The sequence below is a fragment of the Misgurnus anguillicaudatus genome, chromosome 16, assembly GCF_027580225.2.
Source record: "Misgurnus anguillicaudatus chromosome 16, ASM2758022v2, whole genome shotgun sequence".
Classification (NCBI taxonomy): Eukaryota; Metazoa; Chordata; class Actinopteri; order Cypriniformes; family Cobitidae; genus Misgurnus; species Misgurnus anguillicaudatus.
Window position 1 is genome coordinate 33656969 of NC_073352.2, and position 20094 is coordinate 33677062.

Consider the following 20094-nt stretch of genomic DNA (forward strand, 5'->3'; position numbering starts at 1 on the left):
TCTATTATCTGTTTTTAGGAATCACTACTATGTTCCAATTTTCCAAAAATGTCAATCGATGTGCTTGCTTGCTGTAAATACCGAATGCCTGACGAAAGACACACTTTCTTTGTATGTGAGAAACAACAGCCTTGGAGAGATTGAGGTCTGCAGATAATCATGTAGTACCTGACACCCCCCCCATACAGACACACAAACAAATTGAGCTTTGTAGATTTTGATTGGCTGTTGCTCATCTCTAAGCTCACACCTTTTAACACTTTTGTTGGGCAAATGGGGGGAGGCACCCTGCAGTTTAAGAGGGGGTCACCGAATTCAGACCTGCCTTTGTGTTTTCTTTCTCAGTCGTTCTTTCAGCTCGTTGCTCTTTTTTTAGAGTTTGTAAGTCTGTGTAAAAGCTGCACACGTCAGTTCTGGACATTTAAAGGACACTGGGACTTTATATTCGGCCTTTGACAGGCCTTATGACCGGTCTAGACTCTTTGCGCGCCTCATCTTGACCTAAGATAAAACGCCTTCTGCTTTCTGAGACTTTCTGAGGTTTTTTTTTTCAAAATGGTATATCTACTAGCTATAATAGTATTGATGCTAGCTTCAGTATCACGGTCTTTCCGTATGGAGCACACGGGCCGTGTGGACTGGCAGAAGAGCGTTCGACCAGGGGAGGGATGCCCTAAAAAGTGTCACCCTGAACGGTGCCCAGATCTTAGGCATATGCAGGGCTGTCCAGGCGGGCTGGTGCGAGACCAGTGTGGCTGCTGCTGGGAATGTGGAAATGATGAAGGACAACTGTGTGACCCACAGCCCAGGTCTGGGTCTACTTTCTATGGCCGCTGTGCTGAAGGTCTACGGTGCAGGGGTCCACGCAAAAACCCTGCAGGCGAACCGAGGGCAGTCTGCGTGTGCAGCAAGCAGGAAACGCTTTGCGGATCAGACGGGAAGACGTACAAAAATATCTGTCAATTTCGGGCGGCCCAACGCAAGCAGGGCAAGGGTCAGATGTTGACGATGGTACACCACGGACCCTGCAAGGCAAGTGAGTATCCGTAAACTTCTAATTATTCCCACTTGCATGAACTTTAAATAAAAATATGCATTCTTTTAACAAACGTTGGGTTATACCCAAATTGCTGGGTTGTTTTAACCCATTGTTGGGTCAAATATAAACATTTTCTGAGTTAATTTGACCTAACAATGGGTTAAAACAACCCAGCAATTTGGGTTGAAACAACCCAGTATAGATTAAATGATAACCAACGGGTTGGGTTTGTCCCGTTTTGACACAATGATGGTTTGAAAATAACCCATCATTTTTTAGAATGTATGAATCCAGTTGTTGTGTTAAATTAACCCCGAAAATGTTTATATTTGACCCGACAATGGGTTAAAACAGTGGTCTCCAACATGGTGCCCGCGGGTCTGTGAGGTGCCCGCCAAAGCACATTTTATTAAAAGCCTCAATTTTAATATTTATTTATTAATTATTTAATAAAAATTTAATAAAAATTATTTAATAATTATTTAAGTAAAAAAATAAAATCAACAAGTAAAACAAAAAAGTATTGAGTAGACTACATTAAAAAGTAGCCCTCCAGATTTTTTTATCCATTGTGGTAGCATTTGATCACAAAAAGGTTGGAGGGTTAAAGAATTTTATGCTGAGATAACCCAAAAGGTTTGGATCGTCACTTCATGACCCCAAAATGACCCAACATTTTGTGCGAGTGTATCCAGGTCACATTTCAGAAATAATAATATTAAAATTACAATCTGATCTTTTAAAATTGTTTAATCAATTTTAATACTTTTAAATATATGCCTCTTTTAATATATTATATAGTGTTTATTTTTTTTAAACAATAAATTCAATTTTTCATTATTTACTGTGAAGAGGTGGATAATACTTATTGGTCTTTAAATAAATGTTTTCTTTAGACACAACATATTTTCTTATTTTATTATTTGACTTTAGGATTACATGTGACCTTAATTCAACTCAATGAATATGCATTGTTCAGCAAAAGCATTAGAGACAAAAATCTATATTAAACATGTTTGGTGTTGCATTAGGTCTGTCATATAAGATGTAGTCATAATACTTGATTTGTTTGCTCAGACACTTCAGTTAAAGTAATTGCCATTCACATCACTCTGGTAAGAATGCGTCTGCTATTGTAAATGTAAATGTAAATATATATGAATGTAAATGTCCTCTCAGGAGAAAGCATTGTTATGGATAGAGCCAGAGTGCTAACTTAATCACCTCATTTAAAAGTGTTTGTCATGTTAAAGGACAAATGAATATATTTGTTCAGCTGTAAGGCTAAAAAGTGAGCCGTTAAATGTGTATTTATCTCACCGCCATGTTTAGGATTAGCAGCTTGTAAGCGTTCAATCTCACACCTTGAGACAATTCACAGAGTAAACCAAACAGCTTGCACAAATGGTAACATGTCAAATACAGAAGCTTACAGGAGTTTGTGTGAAAGATTCACAGAATAACAGAGATTTACTACACTGTTAATAAAAGTTGGTCCAACTTAAAAAAGTTACCTGGTTGTCTTATATTTAATATCAGTTGACACAACAATTTTTACACAACTTTGAGTCAACTTAGATTGAAATTTAATGAAATCTAAATCTTAAGGCAACCACGTAATTTACTTTTTAAGTTTAAGTTACTTTTTTAAAGTGTATGGGTTGCCTATACACTGCAAAAAATGCAGCAATTTTGTCAAATCAACTTTTTTAAATTAAAAAGTTAAGTTAAACAATTTAATTTCACTGTAAAAAAACTTTGCTGCCTTAAAATTTTTTGTTAAATCAACTCAGATTTACAAGTCATGTAAACAAAGATGAATTGTCACAACTTATAAAATATAGTTGAGAAAAGTCAACTTAAAATTATAAGTAATAACAGCTCACCTGGAGTTATAACAACTCATCTCTAGTCAAGATAAATAATAGTAAATTGAAATGACTTGTGAATCCGAGTTGATTCAACAAAAATTAAGGCAGCAAAGTATTTTTTGACAGTGTTGTTTTTAAACGTTATGTCAATGTATTTGCAGGTAATAACTTGCGAAATCGGTGTACATACGGTAAAAAATGTAGCACAAAGTTAAAACTTGGTTTTGCAAGTCAATTCAGCCTATACTATTTTAAATGTTGGCTTTGGTTATCACAACTTAAAAAATTAAGTTAAACAATTTCAACTTGTTTTTATAAATCATGTCAATGTATTGCAGGTAATAACTTGAGAAACCACACTGTAAAAAATATAGCAGAAAGTTAAAACTTGGTTTTCCAAGTCAATTCAACCTACACTGTACAAAATACTTTGCTGCCTTAAAATTGTTTGTGGAATCAACTCAGATTTACAAGTCCTTTCAACTTACTAATATTTATCTTGACTAGAAATTAGTTGTTATAACTACAGGTGAGTTTTTATAACTTATAATATAACTTATAAAGTTAACTTTTCTCAACTATATTTTATAAGTTGTGACAACTCATCTCTGTTGACATGACTTGTAAATCTGAGTTGATTTCACAAAAAAAATTAAGGCAGCAAAGTATTTTTTACAATGTACTATTTTAAATTTTGCCTTGGGTAAAAAAAGTTGACATAACTTACAAAATTAAGTTAAACAATTTCAACTTATGTCAATTTAATAACTTGCGAAACCAGTGTACATACAAGGTAAAAAATGCAGCACAAAGTTAAAACTTGGTTTTGCAAATCAATTTAACCTTCTATTTTAAATTTTGGCTTTAAAAAGTTGACATAACTTAAAAAATTAAGTTAAACAATTTCAACTTGTTTTTATAAGTTAATGTCAATGTATTGCAAGTAATAACTTGCGCAACCAGTGTGCGTACACTGTAAAAAAACGCAGCACAAAATTAAAACTTGGTTTTGCAAGTCAATTCAACCTATACCATTTCAACTTTTGGCTTAAAACGTTGACATAACTTAAAAAATTAAGTTAAACAATTTCAGCTTGTGTTTATAAGTTATGTTAATGTATTACAGGTAATAACTTGTGAAACCAGTATACACACTGTAAAAAATGCAGCACAAAGTATGGTTTTGCACGTCAATTCAACCTATACCATTTTAAAGTTTGGCTTAAAAAAGTTGACAACTTAAAAAAGTAAGTTTAACAATTTCAACTTGAATTTATAAGTTAAAGAAACATAAAAAATTCTGTTGATTTGACAAAAATGCTGATTTTTTTTACAGTGAATAAAATTTGGATTCGTTTACCAGAACTGTATTTAATCCGCTTCTATTTGACTTCTTATAATAAATTAAATTGGATTTCAATGTTCAACCTTCAAATTTCTCGTCTTCAGAGCCTGTTATCACTCACGCTCCTCGTGACATCATCACACCCAAAGGAAGTGATGTCATCTTTTCCTGTGAGGTTTCGTCGTATCCACTGGCCTCCATTCAGTGGAGGAAAGAGGGAGATATTGTTTCTTTTCCTGCGGATGATTCAAGCATGGCTGTTCAGGTATGTGCACATACAGGAAGGAAACAAACTAAAATCCCATTTTCAATTAGCGGGCAACAAAACAATTTGTAGGGTTACATTGAAGATGGAAACAAAGCCAAACATGTCATCAAAAGGACTGCGTAGTGTCTCCTTCAAAAGTAACACTTTCCTGTCGCTTAAATGGTAGATCATTGCATCACAAATGAAGAGGTCATGGGCTTGATCCCTATAGGAAACAAACACGGATAAAAAACATATAGATTGAAAGAAGCAAAATCTGCAAAATGTGTAAAGGTATGTGTAAAGTAACTAAACCATTGCAAAAGACAAAATGTACTTTTTTTAATAAACAAAGTAATTTATGATTGAGGCCTGCACATACCACGGTGTTGACAAATCAAGTTCAAGATTTATTTCTTAATGCATTCATACTGTTCATCTAACTGAAGTTAAAAACACATAGTTAGACTCAGACAAATCACCTCTCTCACGCCAGGTTAACATTATAGACTGCTCGTGTGACATGTGCGACTGTGTTTGTCTGTAATTACAGGCTCGCGGAGGCTCGCGGCGGTTTGAACTGACCGGCTGGCTCCAGATCCAAGCAGTCGGTCCGAGTGATGCAGGTGTGTACACGTGTACCGCCAGGAACGCCTTCGGAGAGGTTTCTGCCTCCGCGAGATTACAGGTTACACACGGAGGTATGTCTGAGAACGCACACATTTACATACGCAGACAAAAAGATAAAACACAAAGTCAGAGGTCAACAAGCTGAAAAAACACAATTGAGCAGTCTGATCCCACATTTTGGTCACACACACGTTTGGAGACATCGTGGAGACTTTCCATAGACATAATGGCACATTTTGTTCTGAAACACAAGTTATGTGCGATTACTGAGGACTATTGCTATATTATCATTATCACAAGTGATTTTTATGTCCTTTAAGTTTTCAAACGTAGTGGCCATTTTCTTCATGTTCGACTTGCTATTAAATTCATTACAAACAACAAATATAAATTTCCCCTGAACTTGTATTTTGACATTGAAAATCTTCCACCAACGCTGCAGTGAAAAGTGGGTTAGGTTATTCATATTCTCTCTGCGGTCTGTGGAGTGGTCAAAAAAGACATGCAAACGTACCAACAGTGGAAGCTGATCGATTCCTATCCCGACTATCAATGCTTATCATCTCCTCATCGCTAAAGGTGAACTTGGCCTTCCGAGAATCGGACAGAGCCGAGGATAACCGTACACCAGTCGGGGGCTTTCTCCGGCAGGAGCGTGAAAGCTGGTGATGACAGGAGGTCGAGAGGGCCCGAGATGGGGGGAGATGTGGAGGGGGGGTGTAGTGTGTGGCAGGTCTTTGCTGTGACTGTCTGGATGTTATCTCTTACTCTGGAGGGTCTGCGTCTTTAGACGGTCCCTTATCTGCTTCGCCAGCGGCTGCCCCCCCACCCAGCGTTTCCCGGAACGTCCACGCTGCTATGATCTCTGGGATAGGCTTAAAAGCATTAGAAATCTGAAGGGCATGGAGAGAAACAGAAAGAAATGGATATTTAAATACTGTATATTGTGGCTTATGTTACTGTAGGCTTAAAATACAGTAACAATAAGGTCAACATTAACATATTAGGTGCAATAATTCAATATAATTATTAAAAGATTAGTCCATTTTTCTTAAAAAAAAAATCCAGATTATTTACTCACCACCATGTCATTCAAAATGTTGTTGTCTTTCTTTGTTCAGTCGAGAAGAAATTATGTTTTTTCAGAAAAACATTCCAGGATTTTTCTCATTTTAGTGGACTTTAATGGACCCCAACACTATCTAGCGAAACGTCATTTTTGGTGCGAAAACAAAAAATATGCACTTTTAAACCACAACTTGTCATCTATCTCCTGTCCTGTGACGTGCCAGCGCGACCTCACGTAATTGCGTAATGCCGTGGAAAGGTCACGTGTCACATATATGAAACGCACATTAGTGGACCATTTTAAACAATAAACTGACACAAAGACATTAATTAGTATCATTCGACATACAACAACGTCGGAACGGTCCTCTTTCTCCACACTTGTAAACACTGGGGTGTAGTTTCGCATACGTCATCCGTGACCTCTTGACGTGATGACGTATTACGTGAGGTCGTGCTGGCGTATCACATGATCGGAGATATACGAGAAGTTGGGGTTTAAAAGTGCATCATTTTTATTTTCTTGTCAAAAATGACAATCGTTTTGCTTGATAAGACCTTTATGCCTCGTTTGGAGTCCTTTGAAACTGCAATTTTAAACTACAAGTGTTGGGGTCTATTAAAGTCCATTAAAATGAGAAAAATCATGGAATGTTTTCCTCAAAAAAAACATAAATTTTTCTCGACTGAACAAAGAAAAACACCAACACCCTGGATGACATGGCGGTGAGCAAACTATCCAGACTCTTTTTAAGAAAATTGACTAATCCTTTAAAAAAATGATTAGGATGTTTTGAAACTTGAATAAATGCTGTATTTGTGCATTTGGCAAAAACTTTTTTCAAAGTGACTTCCAGTAAAGCTGTACATTTTGTTTCTTGGGAATCGAACCTGCGACCTTTGCGCGGCTAATTCAATGCTTTACCAACTGAGTTACAGGAAAACTTCATGAGCAATGCAAACATGTACAGCATTATTAAGGTTATAAAAAGTGTAAGAAATCTCTCAAATAAACACTTACACTTACAATCCTTTCCAGCACAATTGGACATTGGATATCACTGATTCTCTATATATTAAACTATCTCTAAAATTAATGATACCTCTCTTTGCATGTTTTTCAGGGTCTCAGCAGAGCAAAGATCTGCGTCCAATTGAAAAAGGAGAATATAGAATAACAGAGGAAGAAGAAGAGGCGAACGTAGACGATGAAGATTACGAGGGCCGGCCTAGCGGATATATGTATTTGTGAGAGACAGAGAGTATAAATATATAGCATTTAAACAGATTTCTTTTTTATTATTCTGAAATTTAAACTCACCATAAAGTGTGTCCTCTTAAAATATTTCTCGCCCTCTTTAAGGGCGATTACGTGTGAGTGTTGTATATATATACAAATATTTTCTATTCATTCATGAGAATTGTACTTAAACAGAACTTAATTAAATAGTTGATTTACTCATTTGTTGGTTGGTTGGTTTATTAAGTTACTAGTTACTTTACAATAAGGTTGTATTTGTTAACAATAAATTAACGCATTAGCTAACATGAACTAACAGTAAATAATAATTCTACAGCATTTATAAATCTTTGTTCATGTTCATTTTGGTATTTACTAATACATTTAGAAATTAATTAATGCACCTGAACTAACATGAACTAATACATGCTGAAAACCTATTGTTTGTTCATGTTAGTTAATGCATTTACTAATGTTTACCTAAAGTGTTTTTTATTGATGGCCATTATGTAAATGCATTTATACAATATACCGGTCAAAACTTTAGGATCAATTGACTGAAATGTTTACCATGATGATCTTAAATATCTCTTTTTATCTAAAGGTATATTTAAATGCTTGAAATTACTTTTGTGGGCATAAATATACTTGTGCTAAACATATTAATTTGTCAATTGGAATAATTAAAATATACAGATGACTAAGAGACTGAATATTAAATAAAAGCAGTCAATAATTAAAATCATGGTGAAACTTCAAAGAGGCTGCTTGATAAAATGCAAATTCTGGGCATGGTTGACAGAGTTTTTGATTGATTTAATTTTAAGGATTGAGTAAGTGATCCTAAACTTTTGACCATTAGTGTAAGTACTTGTGTGTGGGGTTTCTCTAAAAGCTGAAACCGGCTTTGCATGCAAGCATGCGTACTGTACCCTGAACTCACTCCCTCCTGCTGAATAAAACATCAGCGCCTCAAAGACGCTCAGCAGAAGAAACAGCACCCAGGTTAAGTTGTTTGAAAGCTCTGGTATTAAGAGGCGTTTTACACTTAAGAAGTTGGTTTCCCTGGGTTTTCTCTTCCCTCCCCTATTGATTGATGCTTAGCTATCAATGCATAATAGAAAAGCACTCAGGACAAATGTGGGGTTATGGCCTTCCAGGGAGAGAGCAGACCAGGCTGTTTCTCAGCGCCATTATTGCCCCATAAAGGATCCCAGGGGAAGGACAAGCTCCTCACATCAGCACACACCAAATACCCAATTAAAAAAGAAGACCTTTAAATTCTCTCCTCTTTCCTGGGCAGAAATCAATCAGAATTCAATCTGTTCAGCTAGGATTCCGACAGGCCAGGTAATTGCTCACCAGAGCCGGGATAGGTGACAACAGCTTAGTGAGGAGATGCTAAAGCCAATCAGGTGTTTGCTTTCAGCACGCCCGGCTCCTGCGACGCTACCGTCGGCGAGAAAGCAACGATACGTACCGAAAGCTTATACCAGCTTTCAGGATGGCTTTTATTTTTAGACTCTCGGTGGCAGGTGATGAGAGATTTTTTTTATAGCCATCAGGCCAAGAAGGCAGGTAAACGATACGACTTGAAGCTGTAAAATAAATGGATCGTTTAAAGTAAGCGGCTCTCGTATTGGTCTTCTTAAAAGGTCTTTGAAAATGAATTCCAATTTGGAATGATTTGTACTCCATGAAGCATTTGTTGGGGAGCGCCGAACACAACTGGGAGAGCGAGAATCTGAGAGATAGACAGACAGAGAGAAAGAGAAGGATGGATGGATAAAGATGTGATATAGAGTTATAAGAATGCAATTAAAAGCTGAATCATTTTCACTCCGGTGTAACTCTATCCGATGAGATGAGAGCCAAGCCTCTTTCTCATGGCTGTATTTGTGTGGATAAAGCTCTCCCCTGGCCCTCATTTTAGATGCACGCTTAATGATTCTCCGATGGGAGAGGGTCGGCTGCTGTCGGGATGGAAGATGCGGTCCGGATGCGGCAGTTCCCGAGTCCCTCCGGCCTGCAACACCATGTGCAGGGGTCAGCCAGGGTCAGAGGTCATGGGCAGAGAGCTAGGATTAATGGACATCTCAATAAAACGCAGGGTCAGGTTACTAGTTGCCCAGCCTGACCTAACACACACACACACACACACACACACACACACACACACACACACACACACACACACACACACACACACACACTATATAGTGTAAACACTGGACTCACCTCAGTTGAACAGAGGAAGATATGAACAGAATCTTCCAGGCCAATAAAGATCATTCTGAAACCTAGAAAAATGAAGATAATCAGCCATATTAAAGCCATCAACATGTGAATTCAAAGCATGCAGCCATGCCTAAAAAACGCCTGAGAGGACAGTGGAATTGTTTCGGAAAAAAGGAACATGGCGGAAAGATGTTGGATTTAATGAAGTAGTCATGACAGTGAATGAAGCATTTTAATATTGCGCTGGTCGATGAAAAGAGCGTGAATATCCACAGGAGAGATAGAGAGATCATATATTGACTTGTCTAGAAAAAAATCTCTGTAGGAAAACAGACTTAAGTAAAGAGTCGCTTGTTGACAAATAATTATTCTGCTGATTTTGACATTTAATACAGTTCAACGAAAAACTCCAATTCATTCAGATATTGGGCTATTAAGAGTATTAGTTTTTAAGAAGGTGATCTATCACAACTCACATTTAGGTCAGAATTAATATTAACATTTAAATACATTCAAACTGTGTAATTGATTATTTTAAATGAATTACATATTTATTTCAACTAATTTATTTAGTTCTTTGTCTGTTTTATATTATTGACGTTGATGCTATTTATTATTAAAAAGCCTGAAAACACCTTATTCTCTTACGAAAATTATAACAATTTTAACCACAAATAAAATAAACATAAATGCTTTAACTATAATTTTCCAAAAGGTTTCGTTAGTTTAATATAATAAACTTTCACAGTTATCTGAGCATTTAATGTTTCAACGTGAAAAAAAAAACATTCACGTTTCATTAACACCATCAGGTGGCGCGTGCCGCTGTCATCCGCACCTCTCGCGCTTCATGCAGCAACTCCCGCGAGAACTCGCGTCCATTGAAAGGTTTCTCTCAGGAACTCTCGCGATACGTCGCTCCCGCTGTTGTGTGGCATTTAGATTATGGATTCATTAAGTCCCGCAATGAGTGAAATATGTCTCTGTCTCCCCTCTGTCGCAAAGTAATAAAGAGACGCTGAATTCTCCTGCACAGCTGCACATTATTGCACAGCTCTCAGCTGGACCATTTTTACTCCTCCTCCTCTCCTCTCTTCTCTCCTCTAATTGATAAATGATAGTATTAAAGGTTATTGTTGTCACGCTAATTGGAGATGGCGGTGAATTACTAACAGGGTTCCTGTGTTTTTGTTCTCGTTCATACATTTGCTCAATTGCACCGAGTCGTGCAGTCATACAGACAACAGCTCATATAGCTATGAATGTCTATGCAAATGTAGAAATGTGTTAATGTAAAATGACTAAAGCCTATCTGTGAAGCTCAGACATTGAGAGAATTTTTGTAGGGATTAAACAGGGCATCAATTAAAGTATCAACCATGTTTTTGGTGTATTAATTGCCATTTGCAAATTTACTACAGTAACCTTGATGGTTTTTTGTAGCACAATGGTTGCTTTAATAGCAAACCGTGTTTTTGTTTTTACTGTAGTACAACCATGGTTAATTTTCGTAAGGGAAATTCCCCATTTTATCTGTTATCCCTAGTACAATTGATCAAGGTACAGTAGGCTATCATTTATTTAAACACATTATCACAACTAGGACATGATCATTCAAAAACATTTCAGTAGGCCACTAAAGTATACTATATTATTTCCCATAGTAAACTGTAGTTAAAGTACTAGATATTATAGTGTTGTAGATCCTCACTAATGTATAGTATAGTATAGTATAGTATAGTATAGAGTTATCACTATAGTTAATACTACAGAATGTAGTATACTACAGTAATTATACAACATTACTACAATATACTATAGTAAATAATAAAGCATACTGTAGTATTTTTTAATGCGTGAAGTAATTTATTATTCTTTAATAATCAATCAAAATATTTTACTATAGGGTGGTTTCCCAGATAGGGATTATCTTAAACCAAGACTAGGCCTCAATTTTATTAGTAAATATAACTAGTTTTAACAAACATGCCTTACTACAAACATTACTGGTGTGCATTCTGGGGCAAAATAAACGGCACTGATGTATTTTAAGGTATGTCAGTGCAAGTTGTTTTCAGTTTGGACAGCTCTTACTTTTATTTTAGTCTAGAACTAGTCTAATCCCTGTCCGGGAAACCGCCCCTATATGTTTTCGGGTTGGTGTCCCAGACAGGTCTTTTCATAGTCCCAGACTAAAATGCATGTTAGAGGTGCATAAAAGAACCTTTCAGTTAGAAGAACCATTTTTTCATACCATTATTAATGCTAAGTACTTTTATTTTGAAACCAAAAGATTTGTCGTATGTTAATGTTGTCTTTAAATGTTTTGAAAGTAGGGGTGCAACTAACGATTATTTTCATAATCGATTAATCAGGCAATTTGTTTTTCGATTATTCGACTAATCGGATTAAAACCATAAATACTACTCAATTCGATGTTTTAGTTATTATAGCTAATCTACTATAGTAAATAATAAAGTATACTGTAGTATTTTTTAATGTGTGAAGTGTTTTATTTTTCTTTCAAATAATCAATCAAAATATTTTACTATAGACTATGTTTTTGGAGTGGTGTCCCAGACAGGGCTTATCACAGTCCCAGGTACCTTAGGTACCTTAATTTAAAAACATTGTGCCCTGTCACATCTTAACACAAATCAGGGCCATTATTTCGTCTTAAGATGCATACAGTATTGTTTTTTGTAAAGTATGTTTGTAAAAACTACTTTAATGTCCTAATATAACTAAGGCCTAGTGTCCTGGATTAATCTAAACCCTGTCTGGGAAACTGTTTTATTATATTATGTGATATTAACGTTATCAGATATAAAAATATCTAAATAAATGTCAAGCGATGTCCTCTTAAGATAAACTCCAATCCTTTAATGTAGAAGTTGGTGTATTAATATTATTACCCTTAAAAACATTGCAGAGGCAGAGTTTACCATTTTACTATCCACTACATGTAAACCTTTTGTTCTTCTCCTGTCCAGCACATTTATTCAGAAATGGACGTCCATTTGCACAAATGTATCATTTAACCCTTCTATTTTGCTCTCTGGAGAACTACTCTTTCACTTAGCTTTTGCCTTCGAAAGCAGGATTTGATTACTACGGTAAGTAGTAAACATGCAGGTATTTTTCCATCTCAGCTTGTTCTGGGTTCAGGGCCTCCGAGTCGGTGAATGCAGCTCATCTATGGTGCTTTCATAGATCATCTTTCACACAAACAAACCCTGGTTCAGGGTAGAGAGTGCACTATATGCAGGTAAATGTGTTTTTGATGGCCTCGCGGCGTTTCAATACCATTCTGCATCATCTAAACCACGGTGCATTGCAGACGATTGTTCAAATTTACCTTCATAAAGATAACAGCGCTTTTGTATTGTTATTACCCCTTCAACTTCATTGTGTCAATAACTGTGGAGCGTTTTCAAGGAACTGTGCATTGTTTTAAAAGGTAGTTAAATTAATAGCGCGAACAATAAATATTTGCAGAAGGGCATAATGAAAAGTTAATTGTGTGTTCGGAGCAAACAAACCTAATGACCTGAGTAAATCTAGCAAGGGTGTTGCCCATTGTGTATGCGCTGTTAACCTCTCATGCACATACAGAAAGAACATGTTGGCTTTACTAGTAATCTACACTTTATATTTCTCTGTAAAGATGACATCTTTCAAGCGATCGTATATTTGTCTTTGGCTTATTAAAATCACGTAGATGCTTTTTCATGCATGCATTTTCATTGTTCGTTCGAAACAACAGCCCGTGATTGACAGATGTATCGATCCCCCGAGATGCTCTGCGACGGTGATGTGGCATATTTTTATTTACTGCCTGTCATTAATTCAACCTAGCCAATGCTGACAGTAAGGCCTGTCTTTAAAGAGTGACACAGTGGTCATTGTGTGGGAATTGAAACAGTGCGGCATTTGACATGCTGAAGGTGCCATCAGGGGCAGACATCATGAGTTTACCAGCAGGTACTTGTCACCAACATAATAAATCAACTGTCTAGTCATCCGTTTACCCTTTGGGCAATTCTGTCCTGTTCTGTTTGTTGATTTTCATTATTGTTTATTCATTCATTGCTCTTCACATCAATGCCATAAAAGAAGAACCATTTTCAGTTCCTCAAAGAACCTTTCAGTTAGAAGAACCATTTTATCATACCATTACTAATGTTAAGAACTTTTATTTTTTTAAACGGAAAGATATGTTGGATGTTAAAGGTGCAGTGTGTAATTTTTAGAAGGACAGAAATGCAAAACAATATACAAAACTATATTATCAGGGGTGTATAAAGACCTTTCATAATTAACCGTTATGTGTTTATTACCTTAGAACCAGACCTTTTTATCTACATACAATGAGGGTCCCCTAACATTTTGTGCTGCCATTTTTCTACAGAAGCCCTTAATGGACAAATTTTTATACTAAGTTGTCTCCGACGATGACATGTTTGTCTGGTGGCGGCTACCGTAGCTTCTCTATGTGTTTCAAAAGCGAGAGGTGAGCAGTGGACTGAGCCATCAGTTGCAATTCACAACCTCAGCACTAGATGGCGCTAAAATTTACACACTGCACCTTTAATGGATATCTTTGAATGTTTTGAAAGTAGGGCTGCAACTAATGAGTATTTTCATATTTGATTAATCGGACAATTAGTTTTCGATTAATCGACTAATTGGATAAAAACAAATATTACTCAATTCGATTTTTTATTTATTATAGCTAAAAAAAACACTAATTTATTGTATTCATGTGTAGAAGTGTACTTTTCAAAGTGCAAAACCACACACTACTACAGAGTTTTACTAATAAAATCCTCTTGATTTTGATATTTTAAGCCTTAAACAAAAAGTTTGTGCAGCTTTTAAATAATAAAACATCATGGAAAAACATAACAAAAAGAGTCTTCATGGATGTGCCGGGGAGGAAATTTTGCTATATATTAATAAACTCATTTGAATCTTGAACTATCCTTAATGAGAATTAACGTTATTCATTATTAATAAAATAAATAAGCCATTATGATATGAAAGTGATATACATGCATTGTTACAGCAATTTCCCCCTTACTTGAAAACAGATGCTTGGTTTGTGGTTCAGTACTATTTTTATGAAAATACAACAATTAAACAAATACAAACTCACTTATATTAAAAGACGAACCTAAACCTTTATAAACCAGCGTTCATTTGCGCTTTTGCTTCCATCCTTTTCCTGCAGGGTTGCCAGATCCGCATAACAAAACAAGCCCAATGGCCATTCAAAATTAGTCCAAAAGCATCTTAATGACTTTTCACAGCCCAAATACCAACAACTAATGAACCAAATCCTTCTCTAAACTGAAAAAAAATCATCAACCTGCAGAAGCCGCAGTTTAAAAATAACCCAATTCAGAACTCTGCAAAAAGTCATAGGACCTGGCAACGCTGCCTTGCTTTTAAACAAGTTGGTTTTGTGGTGAGAAGAAAAAGCGCCTGATAAATGTGCAGCTCATGTTGTATGAAGAAAATGTGCCTGACTTTATTATAAGCTCACGCTGTATGAAGCAGACACGTGACCGTGCTGTCCGATGGTGGTGCGGGAGCCTGTGATGTCACAGACCAACTAATCCCTAATAAAATACATTGACAACGATTCTTATCGATTAGTTGTTGAAGCCCTATTTGAAAGAAACCATTCAGCCAAAAATGGTTCTTCTAATTTATTGCATTATGAAGCACCTTTATTTTTAAGAGTGTATGGTTTGGTCCAGCAGACCAGGAACCATCTTCTTAGACAAAAAAGGTCTGTTTAAAGCAACAATTCAATTGCAATCCAGTTGTTTGAACTATCTGAATATCCGTGAAATTGTGATGCAGCCAATCTGGAAACCTGGCAAAATCAGTGCTTACTGTATTAGCTGGTATCTTGTGAATTGTATTTTTAGGCAGACTGATAAAAATGTGTGCACTTTAGAGGTTTTGAAGTCCTAGTCAGCTGTCCCTATAGTGCAGATTTCATCCATCTCTCATCATTTTTGTCTGTAATATACATAATAGCTAAGTGTCTAATACGAAAACAACCTTAACTGCACTGTTTTTTAGGACAGCCACATCTTTGGTGACATGAGCTGCATGCTCTTGGTTATGGATGGGTACCCATCATTGTCCTATACTGCAACATCAGGCCGACCTGTGGCACATTTACGTGAACTAAACAACCCAGATCAGTAATGCAGGATCAAACCTGTTGTGAGCTTTAAGAGACAGCCCATCACGATAAGATCATTCAGAGAGTGATCGTCAATTTCTCCATCCTGTTTTATCGCCTCCTTGTCTCATTTCCAAACAATTACACCCGACTTAATTGCCAATATCCACAGCTGGGTTTCAATGGTTTACCGCATCACCTGTCATCGTATATCAAGAGTGAAATAATTGTGCATATCATCAGAGGGGGGTTGTGCTTTATGAGAAATAAAACCCAAAGTGTTCTGCTTTCACAGTAAGGACCTGTTGGGGACATCAGAATGGCGTAAACATCACCATTGGCCAAGTGCTGATGTGCCGTAATAGCTGATTAGAGGGTTCGTGCTACTTTACAATGCGACAAAGGACTTGCAATATACTGTAAGTGGAACTTGAACTCAAGTTATTATGGGCTGGATGATGGGGCATTAGAGCTCTCACTGACAGTCCTCATAAGCACTTAAGATTATGTGGGCTATACACGTTTTAATAAGCAAGTCATTTTAAAGAAACTTTCAGCACAATAAAAAAATTAAGTGAACACGAGGGTGAATGTTTAACTGCTTTGATTTTAGAGATGTTGCATATTTTTCATAACTACACTGTCAGAAAAAAATGATCCAAAAATGTTCCCAATACACTTTCAAAAATACACAGTTGTACCCAAAGAGTGCGTATTAGTACATCAACGTTACCAAATATATACATATCTTTGTTTAAAGGGTACTGCCCCAGTGACAGCCAGAAACTATTTTTTAACTAGTTTCTGAAATATCTACAATTGGAGTACTGACTTAATTCTGTCCACTTTTTGAAAATATGCTCATATTCTAACACGGTCTCACACCCATGGCGTCAATATTTGACGACACTTGACCATGCGTCAATATGTTGACGCGGAGGGTATACCTTTCGCGTCATTTTTTGACGAACTGGGGACTTCAATACTATTAAGTCCGTTGCATTCTCTTTCCTATTTTCTTACCATTTTCTACCATTTTCGCGTCATCCAGCTTAAACATTTGATTTTTACATCCATTTAGTTGATCTTCGGGTCTGGCGGTACCACTTTTAGCATAGCTTAGCATAATCCATCTGAAATGAAAATTAAACAATGTGATTTTATAGGCCATTATGGCTATGAACTACACCGTACTTTACGGATTATAAGCCGCACCGGAATATAAGCCTCATCATTCAAAAAATGCATCATTAAGAAGAAATAACACATATAAGTTACAGAAGACTATACGTTGCGTTTATTTTAGGGCTGTCAAGTGATTAATCGTGATTAATCACATCCAAAATAAAAGTTTGTGTGAACTTAACATATGTGTGTGTGCGGTGTATAATTATTATTTATATATAAAAACACACCCAATTATGTATATATTTAAGAAAAAATGGTTATATTTATATATAAAATATTTATATTCATATATAATATAAATTATATAAATGTATATAAAGTATTTAAAAGCAAATATTTCTTAAATATATACCTGAATGTGTGTGTATTTATATATACATAATATTTACACACAGTACACACACATATGTTAGGTAAACACAAACTTTTATTTTGGATGCGATTAATCGTGATTAATCTTTTGACAGCCCTAGTTTATTTAGAAAATTATTTTTCAAAATCCAAGCCGAAGTACCGACATAGTGTTCTTCATTGCACGGCTTGCGAGCCACATGCAGCTCGGCATGCTTTAATTTGTGGCTCGAATGGCAGTAAATATTACAGTGATATGATCATGCATGCATGTGCTTTTTCTGTCTTTTCTGCTCTAACTTTGTTAGAAAACCATACCTATTAGATCAAGATGCATGTCAATAAGAATGTTCAATCGCATGCAGCGCTTGCACAGAGCGATCGTCATATGACATCAAAGTACCGTGAGATAAGACTTATTGCACTCGCGGCACAGTAATGTCACTCACCAACCGTTCTGTGCAGCACCACATGATATTACGATAAAGGTGGCCCCCTGGTGGTTTGGGGGGCACTGCATAACCATATTATAAGAATGCTTAGCATTAAAATCCTGTTTTTGTCATTAAGGGAAATCATATTGTCTCAGTTTTGACTGATATATGACTGGTAAATGATAAAGAATGATTTGCCCTTGTATTTATTGCATCGCAACAGATTGATAAGCAGACATGACTGGATGTAACTTTGATACTTTGCGTTAAAGGCGGCTCTCCTATTGACGCTGACCAATCAGTGTGGCTCTCCTGAAAAAAATAGTGAAGACCACTAGTCTAATCAGGTTCAATGGATTATGCTAAGCTACGCTAAAAGTGGTACCGCCAGATCCGGAGATCGGCTCAATGGATTCCAAAATGGTGAAAATAAAATATTTAACTCTAGTAGAGCTGGTGCATATTTTCAAAAAAAGTGGAGTGTCCCTTTAAAGATAAAGGTGCTACACGATGCCACAGAGGAACAGCTTTTGGCTGTATGGTTCCTTTAACATCTCAAGAACCTTTCACAAAAGGTACTTTGTGACTGAAAGGTTTTGTGGACAACCAAAAATGGTTCTTTTATGGCATCGCCATTGAACCTTTTGTAGCAGCTTTATTTTTAAAAGTCTACCTTGCATGTTGCTGTGATTAATACCTCTGAAAGACAGAGGTTTTCTTCAAGAAATGTTAATGTAAAAGTCATTATTTCTAAAGTGAATCCAGGATTTGTGTCAAAACATTAGATTGTGCATTCGACCTTGCAGTTTAAATGCAGCCTAATAGACTTTTATACTGCGTTATTTTTCATTATGGACGTTTAATTGAATCTTCCAAGTTGCAGTTATTTACTGGCTTTTTGACAGCATATTTGTTTTTGCTCTGGGCCTGTTAAATGCTTTATTCTGAAATGTTCCACATGTATGCATTATTTTCCGATAAATGCACACCTAACCTTTCAAAAGTCTTAAAAATAACGACCAAAGCAATGTTTGTGGTAAACGTGGTGTAAGAGAAATCATTGACTATTTGGAAATAATGCACACCTACAGTGTAACAGAACTCGTGCCGCAGTACCACCTTGGGTGTGCATTATTTTCAAAAAAATTCAACGACTCGCCATCAATTTTTCCTTGCGCATTACAGTTGGATTTGAGTATTCCAGAATGTTATCAGACTAGTTCTGCCCGAAATTGTTTTTCTGCAGTATGAAAAATATCAGATGACTTGAAAAGCTGTGTTTGAGAGACGCATTTTTTGTATTGCTCACAGAAAATTTTGTGATTTTGCTCTGTCGTTTGAAAAGGCATTCAAAATAGTTTTCCTTTTGAAATAAATGTTCTGGATGTAACTGTTGCATAGGCACACATTGCGATGTCGATTGCATAGCCCTAGTACCGACTACTTTTATTTTTGTGACAATCCACACGGAGCGAAAGTGAGAAAGACAAAGAGGTCAGTTTGGTGCAGTTCACAGGCCCCGTGTCATCTCTACCGAGGGTGGGGTGGAGAGGAAGCGAGATTCAATCGGATTACCATCGGAGCTGAGACAAGAGGACGATGGGCGTTTAATGCATAAATGCTGGAAAAAGTGATATTTTATTACAGCAAAAAGGCTTTCAAAAATTACAGGAAAAGGCTAGAAAATGTGTCTGCTTCGGATGGCACTAAAACCTGGTCTAACAGGGTCATAATTCACTTAAGTCTGATTGGTCCTGTCGTTCATATGCTCAAATGTGCTGCCCCCAATGCTGATTCGATCAACAGAAACTGCATTTTTGAGGAAAAACCACTTTGTTGCTATTACTGTGGTATTTCAAAGACAGATAAGAGCAGAAAAATTGGTTCTTCAAATTTCAGTTTTTGATGTCCCATTCAATTGATCAGTTTATACTGTGAAAAACGACCGTGTTTCTTTCCAAAGGGTCGGCCTACTGTTACATGTACTACACAAAGCAGAGCAATTAGATGAAAGGAGTTACATCTAAGATGATTTATGCCGCGCATTATGTCTGTGGAAAATCCCCGTTCTCACTTTACTTTATATTTCCTAGAGAAAATGGAAGATTTCGACCGTGCAAACATAATTACGACTATATGAGGAGAACATTAATTATCGTGATGGCATGCGTTTATTTCAATTCTTTCAACAACAATAGATGTGAAAAGCAGATTTGTTTACAGAGACAGCATTAAACTAAA

The 20094-nt window shown here is 36.4% G+C and overlaps 1 protein-coding gene and 1 long non-coding RNA gene across 9 annotated transcripts in view; one reads left to right on the forward strand and one right to left on the reverse strand.

The window, feature by feature from the left end:
- Positions 1-555: 555 nt before the first annotated feature.
- On the forward strand, positions 556-7662 carry kazald2 (Kazal-type serine peptidase inhibitor domain 2). The gene is made up of 4 exons (XM_055178493.2): positions 556-1036; positions 4360-4520; positions 5056-5203; positions 7325-7662. Exons 1-4 carry the CDS (start codon positions 556-558, stop codon positions 7450-7452), a joined length of 918 nt encoding a protein of 305 aa, XP_055034468.2. The 3' UTR covers positions 7453-7662.
- Positions 892-20094, reverse strand: part of LOC129422514 (uncharacterized) — a 112658-nt gene continuing 93455 nt past the window's right edge. For 6 of the 8 annotated variants that reach the window (XR_012358040.1, XR_012358038.1, XR_012358045.1 and 3 more), the window contains 4 exons: positions 5647-6025; positions 5088-5209; positions 4339-4728; positions 892-1025 (listed from right to left, as the gene is read on the reverse strand). This is a non-coding gene — a long non-coding RNA (uncharacterized lncRNA). The remainder of the gene's footprint in view (positions 1026-4338; positions 4729-5087; positions 5210-5646; positions 6026-20094) is intronic. The other 2 variants (XR_012358039.1, XR_012358041.1) reach the window with 2 other exon arrangements.